This window comes from Gekko japonicus, unplaced genomic scaffold, assembly GCF_001447785.1.
Source record: "Gekko japonicus isolate JY-2015 unplaced genomic scaffold, Gekko_japonicus_V1.1 scaffold1842, whole genome shotgun sequence".
NCBI classification, from domain to species: domain Eukaryota; kingdom Metazoa; phylum Chordata; class Lepidosauria; order Squamata; family Gekkonidae; genus Gekko; species Gekko japonicus.
This window is the reverse complement of record NW_015173726.1, coordinates 145,845-154,330: the sequence shown is the minus strand read 5'-3', so window position 1 is coordinate 154,330 and position 8,486 is coordinate 145,845. Positions and strand designations below refer to the sequence as shown.

General features: G+C 47.2%; 1 protein-coding gene across 1 annotated transcript in view; it reads right to left on the bottom strand.

Moving 5' to 3' along the window:
- Positions 1–4,878: 4,878 nt before the first annotated feature.
- Positions 4,879–8,486, bottom strand: part of LOC107120650 — a 13,642-nt gene continuing 10,034 nt past the window's right edge. Inside the window, exon 2 of the mRNA XM_015423389.1 lies at positions 4,879–7,356. Coding sequence (XP_015278875.1) covers positions 5,977–6,876 — 900 coding nt within the window. The 5' untranslated portion in view covers positions 6,877–7,356 and the 3' untranslated portion in view covers positions 4,879–5,976. The remainder of the gene's footprint in view (positions 7,357–8,486) is intronic.

The following is an 8,486-nucleotide window of genomic DNA, read 5'->3' as shown; positions in this document are numbered from 1 at the left end:
GAGGAGGAGGAGGAGGAGGAGGAGGAGGAGGAGATTAGATTTATACCCCAACCTTCACTTGGCATCTCTGAGGGGATTACAATCTCCTTCCCTTCCTGTCCGCACAACAGACACCCTGTGAGGCAGGTGGGGCTGAGAGAGCTCTGAGAGAACTGCTTTTGAGAGAGCAGCCCTGAGAGCACTGTGACTGAACCAAGGTCATCCAGCTGGCTACATGTGAAGGAGTCGGGAATCAAACCCGGTTCTCCCTGATTAGAGTCTGCCACTCTTAACCACTACCCCAAATTGGCTGTCGTTAAATTCAAGTCCAGTAGCACCCTACAGATCGACAAGATTTTTTTTTGCGGGGGGGGATAAGCTTTAGTGAGTCAAAGCTCCTTACACCAGATATGTAATCACTCACATATGATTCGTGATTTAAATAATTGCCTGCTGAGCAGAGCAGTTTTGTATCAATGTCAGGGAAGCAGTAGACATCAATTGCCCTGCGTGATAACCCACATACAGGAAAAGCAAACTGCACTCTATTGCACAGTTAGGAAGATATATGATGAAATAGGTTTTCGAACATCCACGAACAGATCAATGAACTGTTCAACTGAGTATCGAAAAATCGGTTTCCTGCAAATGGCGAACACAGCACAAGCTGAACTGGTGTGTGTTCGAGTACCGCTACTGCAGAGCAGTTTTCTCACCTCACTCCTTCCATGGCAACTGTCAGAATCGGACCCTAGTGTTGGGGTCGGTCTAGATACACACTGGTGTTCTGATGTACATAGCCCCGCTTTTCCCTGCTTGCTCACATATAATCCTGGAAGCTTTATCTTTCTGTTCCCATACTGGGCTTTTGTTCTCATGCTGACTGTAACACCTGCTAGCAATGAACCAACTCAGATACACGTCTTCCTCTGACATTCTCAGGGAGGGGGGTGGTTGATACATGCTTGACTGTCTATGGTAGATAGTGCGCTTGTAACACTGTCATGAAAAGCCTCCTCCACACTGGCCAGGAGATTGTTCGCTTCTCATGATGTTTTTTGGCCATGCAGGAAGTGTATTAGATAAACATTCTCACGGTAGACATTGTATTATAGTAACCTGTCTTTATGCTATGTAACCATGACGTGTGAACGAAGGCTGTCCCAGAGTTCTCTTGAGGACACAAGTTGTATTGTATGTCAGTTCTGTCAAAGACCTTTGATTCACCTGCAACTCTTCTGATTGCTAATAAAACCCATAAAACGAACTTATTGCGTCTGAGAGTTACTGCAGAGTCTTACAGAAACCCAAAACTCCCCTTTCCACTGAAAAGTCCTCAGGGTGGTTCACAACAAGTAAATATATGTGGTGGTGGTGGTGGTGGATGTTCCTTCGCTGGACGTTTTCAAGCGGAGGCTGGACGACTATCTTTCGGGTATGTTGTAGGTATGTAGGGCTATCTTTCAGTATACTCCTGCAGAGTGCAGTGGGTTGGACTAGATGACCTGCAAGGTCCCTTCCAACTCTAACATTCTATGATTCTATATATATGATTTATATCACATATAAATATATGATTTTTCTAATATAATTGTTTGGGAATAAGGCAGTTGGCCACTAGAAGGAATCTGTAGCAAGAGGTGAGAATTTGTTGTTGAAGGCTAGCACAGCCGGAGTTCATTAGCTGTTGTTGATTTTCCGGGTTGTCTGGCCGTGGTCTTGGCAATGTAGGACCTCATGTTTCGCTAGTAGCTGTGATTGGCATCCTCAGAGGTATAACACAGAAAGACGTAGTACTCTCTGTGTCAAGGTGAGAAGAAAAATGGTAGGCAGGTAATTTATATCTACTCAGGAAGGTGGGGTAGGGCTGAGTCATTATCTTGTAGGATTCTCCAGGCTGTGAAAACATGCTAATGGAGGAGCTTTCCTGAGGAGGTTCTTTTGCATATGGATTGTTTCCTGAGGAGGTTTCCTGTTTCCTGAAGAGATTCTTTTCCATGTGGACTGGCTGTTGAAATTCTAATCTTATCTGTAGTGCCAGTCACAGCTACTGGTGAAACGTCAGGTCCTACAATGCCAAGACCACGGCCATACAATCCGGAAAACTACAACGGATAAGGTGAGAGTTTAATACACAGCACTGATGGACACCTCTCAACAGCAACAGCTGAGCGATGGGAGGAATTCCCCCAAATACTGAGAAACTGGTGGATAATGTATGTGTTAAAGTATTTTATTCCACCACTGAGAATTTAGCAAAAGTTTAAGATCTTTGTAAAAATTTTGATTAGTGAGCCTGATTGGTCTGTTATCTGGTAGGTTGATTTGCCAAATTTTAAAGATGTTGTATTCCTTCCTAATCACGCCCCCCCCCCCCAACTGTAAATATGTTCTTTGACACCCTGACCTCTAAGCAACCATATCTCAGTCAAGGGTTGGTGCCATTCTTATCTTCCACGGAAAAGTGTAAATGGTTTGTTTTCCTTATGTTCCTCTTAGGAAGGTAGAATGTACTCTAAAGTCTAAAGGGAACGTGGTCTGTTTCAATGCCTTTTGCAAGCCACAAGTGAACTCTAAAGGTGTTTAAAGGGCTTGCGAACCCTTTAAACATTTTCTCCAAGCCATGAAATCACCCAGAAGGTGTATAAAGGGACTGCAATCCCTTTAAACACCCTTTAACGTCAGCTATTCGGTGGTCCCAAAAATTCCTGACTATTTTTGGGATATTTCGGACTCAGCTATTTCAGCTAGCTGAAAAAAGTCAGAGATCTATATCTGGCTGAAAGGATATCCACAAAATACCAATAAGGTATTTTTTGGGTATTTTTTAGGCTCTGGTGGCTCAAGTGGTTAAGACACTGAACTGCAGGCTGTGGAAGGTCAGTAGTTCAGCAGTTCGAGACCCGGGTGCCGCATGACGGAGTGAGCTCCCGTCTCTAGTTCCAGCTCCTGCCAACCTAGCACTTCGAAAGCAAGAAATGGCAAGTAGATAAATAGGTACCACTTCGGTGGGAAGGTAACAGCGCTCCGTGCACCTTGGTGTTTAGTCATGCCGGCCACATGACCATGGAAACGTCTTCGGACAGCGCTGGCTCTTCGGCTTGGAAACGGAGATAAGCACCGCAACCCTAGAGTCAGACTCGACTGGCTTTCGAGCAAGGGAACCTTTACCTTTACTAAGGCTCTAGTCGGACTCGACTGTGCAACTGAACAACAACAAAAAAACATCACTTTTCTTGCTGAGGGAGCATGTTTTTTCCCTGTGGATAGTCCAGGGTAGCCCACTTTCATCAGACCTCAGAAGCTAAACAAGGGGCTACCAAGGAATTCTAAGGTCGCTACGCAAAGGCAGGCAATGGCAAACCGCCTCTGAACATCTCTTGCCTTGAAAACCAAAAGGCCACCGTAAGTCCACGGTGACTCATACTAGGTTCAACTGTTGGTGAGCTCTGATTGCATAAGGTTTGCCTTTTATCTTTGACAGCTAATCAACAGAGTTACAGAAATATTAAGTCTATTGCCTTTCAATCAAGATTAAGAGTTAAGTTGGGGCTTCTTATCTTGCTTTAGAAAAGATAAGGGGCACACATCAGGTGTGTTCTTCATGCACCTCATTGATTATCTCTTCCATGGTTAAGAGTCAATTGTTTATCTGGGTGATAATCACATGTTCAAATTAGAGGAGATTTAGAATAAGACAGGAGTAATTTTTTCATCATCATCATCATCATCATCATCATCATCATCATTCAGTTTATTGATTGCTCAATCCTGCAGAGCTTGCTGGCTCTGAGCGATTTACAGTTACTCATTTTTCACGAGGGACTAACAATGCAATGTGGGGTAAGGGAGGACAACATATATACATCGATTGCACACATTCACAGCCAACGAGGGTTCCATTCAGATGCAGATGAGATGTGATCCGGAATGGCATTTTTCCTCGGCCGAGTTTGATGGCGTCAGCTTTTCTCCAGACTCCTTGAGTTGTAGTGCCACACTGCCATCGCCTGGCCGGACGGCCCATTACAGGCTTTATCTTAACGCCGAGGAGATCTCTCTAGGCTTTCCATCATGCGAGCTGGACTTCCGTTCGCCGGCTAACACCACTCCACCCCACAAGGGGGGGGTCAGTGTGCCCACTCTTTCTAAGGAGTGGTACCCATTTTATCTACTTGCCGAAGCTTTCGAACTGCTGGGTAGACGGCACAGATGAGAAAAGCACATCAGATTTCTTTGGATGGAACTCTCAGGAGAGATCAATAAAGATTTGTGTGCGTATGGGTGTGAGACTCGGGGTTGCAGGGTCTGTTCTGGTTAGTATTTGGATACTGGTTGGAGCGCCAAGGAAGTCCAGGGTTGCTACCCACAGGCAGACAATGGCAAAACACCTCTGGATTTCTCTTGTCTTGAAAACCCTCTGGGGTCACCATAATTCAGCCGTGACTTGATGACACTTTCCACTACTACCACAATCAATAGGATGAGGAAACATCTAATAAAATGTAATAGGACTGTAGAACAGGGGTGTCAAACTCATTTGTTATGAGGGCCGGATCTGACATAAATGCGACCTTGTTGGGCCGGGCCATGCGTGACATAAAATGTAATGCCGGGTAGCAGAGATATAAACTTTATAAAGGACACAAACACAAAAGGTTGTGGTTTTTTAACTTAAAATAAAAACATGCTTAAGACATCAGCACTCTTGCAATATTTTATTTATTTAACGGTGTCTGATAACTGACACCTTTTGCTTTGAATTGTTGCATCAAAATGTCTGTGCTGTTGCAGTCTTGAGTATGCTGTTCAGGGGTGTCTCTGTAAGCTGCAAACCTACGATGATGCAACAGCACCAGAACTGCAAGAAGAAGGAGAAGACAGCCAGTTCCACTGCGGGCCTGATAGAAGCCGTCTGGGGGCCTGATCCAGCCCCCGGGCCACATGTTTGACACCCCTGTAGAAATTGAATTCAAGGTGATGGTATTAAACCTGATTTCTGTCACAATTTAGGCATGGGCATATCACCACCCTTTGGAAATTTTCTAATCTCATCAAAACCTCCCTTATCCCTTAGTATGAATCAAGGCAAATTCTGCAAAACAAGACTCAGATTGTGCTATAGCAAAAAAAGAAGCTTTTATTTGATGTATGTTTTGAGGCAACATTGCAGAGATGAGGGAAGAGGGGGACGCATGAAGGAAAATATGGGTTCCATGCAGAGCTGAACTGAACGGCACTTCCTTGCAGAAATTTCCCTTGGACGTCTGTGGATCTTGAATGATCATTTCCATGAATTCCTGAACTTTTACTTCATATTTGGTATCTGATTTCCACATTTTCATATAGGACACCATGTGGTCATTAATGTCTAAGGGTCACTTTGATATTGAATGTGGTGGCTGACACACAGGGATCTAGCATTCGACTGCGTAGTGTGGATTGACTTGGACAGCTCCGTCGTGCCAGTGATCACTCTGAAATATCTGATAGACTTTGAGAGATCACAGCCAACTGGGCTCTGCCTCCGACCTCTCTCAAAATCAGTGCCGTCAAGAGATGCTAGGCAGTTTAAAGCACTCTGGCTACAAAAAAATAATAAAGCTGCATATTCACAATCCGAACTTAAAATTCATATTTTTAAGCAACTGAAACCAAAACCCTAACCTAGCCCATAACATTGTTCTCTCCAATGTATATGGGATACTTTGGAGGGAGATAGCTGTTATTTTGTTCACCCTCTCAGAGAAAGCATCGCATTGTGCATATTTTAATGAGCAGGAGACAAAAGAGTGCAAGCCTGAAGCTGCTAAAGGTGCACCCTTGGATGCGCAAAGGAACGCCAAGGTGCACCCTTGGACATGCAAGAGAAAGCTAAGGCGGATTGGGCCGGGACCCGTTGCTCATTCATTTCTTCATTCCAAAGATAATGAGCTCCCCCAAAGCATTAACCTTGTGATTTGCTACTGGGTGAGCGTGAACAGCATGTGTAAGGTGTCACACCTTGGGCTGGGTGCGTAACAAGGAACATGTAGCCGCAGCCGCCGCCGCAGCCACTGCGACAACATTGAACATACCAGACTGGGGAAGAGGGCGGAGATTTACAAGACATTCCAGAGTAAGGAACTCGGGAAGGTGATTTGCAGACAGGGACACAGGTTGGAGCATGGCCTGGTGTTGCATAGACGGGGATACAGGTTGGAGCTTTGCCCGGAGTCGTGCAGACAGGGACACAGGTTGGACCTTGACCCGGAGTTGTGCAGACAGGGACACAGGTTGGAGCTTGGCCTGGAGTTGTGCAGACAGGGACACAGGTTGAACCTTGACCCGGAGTTGTGCAGACAGGGACATAGGTTGGACCTTGACCTGGTGTTGTGCAGACAGGGACACAGGTTGGACCTTGACCCGGAGTTGTGCAGACAGGGACATAGGTTGGACCTTGACCCGGAGTTGTGCAGACAGGGACATAGGTTGGACCTTGACCTGGTGTTGTGCAGACAGGGACAGAAGTCGGAGCTTGGCCCGGAGTTGTGCAGACAGGGACACAGGTTGGAGCTTGGCCTGGTGTTGCACAGACGGGGACAGAAGTCGGAGCTTGGCCTGGCGTTGTGCAGACAGGGACACAGGTTGGAGCTTGGCCTGGTGTTGTGCAGACAGGGACACAGGTTGGAGCTTGGCCCGGTGTTGCACAGACCGGGACATAAGTTGGAGGATGGCCTGGTGACGTGCAGACGGGGACATAAGTTGGAGGGTGGCCTGGTGTCGTGCATATGGGGACATAAGCTGGGGCATGGCCAGGTGCGACACAAACAGGGATGTAAGTCGGACCCTGGCCAGGCGTTGCACAGACAGGAACACAAACTGGACCTTTGCTAGGGGATGTACAGACGGGGACATAAGCCGGACCTTGGTCGGGGGTTTTGCAGATGGGGACGTAAGCTGGGGCACTGCTCGGTGATGTACAGACAGGGACGCAAGCTGGACCTTGGTCGGGTGTTTTGCACACGGGGACACAAGTTGGTCCTTGGGCTTGGCTCGGTGTCGAAGATTTGATGGTCTTTGTGGGAAAGTTGCCACATCCCTCGGTGCACACCACTTTGCTCCGTCCGACGGCCACTTTAGCGCAAACCTCCGTCGTATCAGCTGCCTTCACGGCCGCCTTGCTTGCTTTCGTGCCCGCTGTTTGGCTTCCAACGGCCGCAGTTTTAGATGCATCCATGGGTGCCGCTTGGCATGGTTCAATGCAGGGGGGCACGTCGGAGGACTTGTCGGCGTCCGCGTCCACATAGCTTATCGTGCTCCCTTTCACAAAAGAAGGAGGACCCACGCACGGTTGTTTGCACTGGTACGCCATCTTCCTGGAGATTAAAATTCAGCCTGCAAGGAGAACAGAGGAGGGTTTTTGCATTTGCCATTTTAACGAGACAATTCATGCAAACCTGAACAAAGGAGAGGCCGTGGCTCAAGGGTAGAGCATCTGCTTGGCCTGCAGAAGGTCCCAGGTTCAATCTCCACTTGAAAGGACCAAGCAGTAGGTAAGGTGAAAGACCTCTGCCCGAGACCCCGGAGAGCCACGGCCAGTCGGAGCACAGAATACTGACTTTGATGGAGCAACGGTCTGATCCAGGATAAGGCAGCTTCATGTGTCTTTGTGTGATCCCGGGACCACAGAAAGAAATTTTGCATTGAAATGTAATTATTTATTTATTCATTTATTTATTTGGACTTTTACCCCGCCCTCCCGCCGAAGCGGCTCAGGGCGGCTTACAACCATTTAAAACAACATACAATATAAAACCAGCACTTCTCTCCCTATATATAATTAAGTACTGAACATTCTATTTCGCAACATTCTAAATTTGGCCTCCTTAGTGTTAGGCCGGAAAAACTGCCACTCAGAAGAGACTGGCTGGGTTGACTGGCTGCTTTGTGTAGTCCCGCCCAGCGTTCCAAGTTTATTTGCATATGGAAGCTGATTGGACTACACTCCATTCCACACCTCAAACTCCCCCCCCCCCCGCAAGGCAGTTGGGATTTTCAGTTGCATAACATACCTCATAGGGGAGAGGAGAATGATGTCAGCTGCCCTTTCCCTAGGCAGAGGCTGTGGGGGGGGGGTTGTAAAACTTAAGACAGACAGGCAGATAAAGGTTGGCTGATGGTTGCCAACTTCCAGGATATTTTAGGGATGAAGCCTGCTGAGGGTGCGGTCTGAGGAGGAGGAAGAGGGGGACCTCAGACAGATACAATGCCATACTGCCCACACTCCAGACAAGCTGTTGCCAGTCTCCAGGTGACAGCTGGAGAGATCTTAAAGCTCTGGTGCTAATTCAAATTCTCTTCAACCCCCTGCTGTGCAGCTGACTTTCCCCTAGGGTTGCCAATCTCCAGGTGGGACCTGGAGATCTCCCAATATTACAATTGATCTCCAGATGACAGAGATCAGTTTCCCAGGAGAAAATGGATGCTTTGGAGGGTAGACCCTATGACCTCCAGTCGCCGGCCCT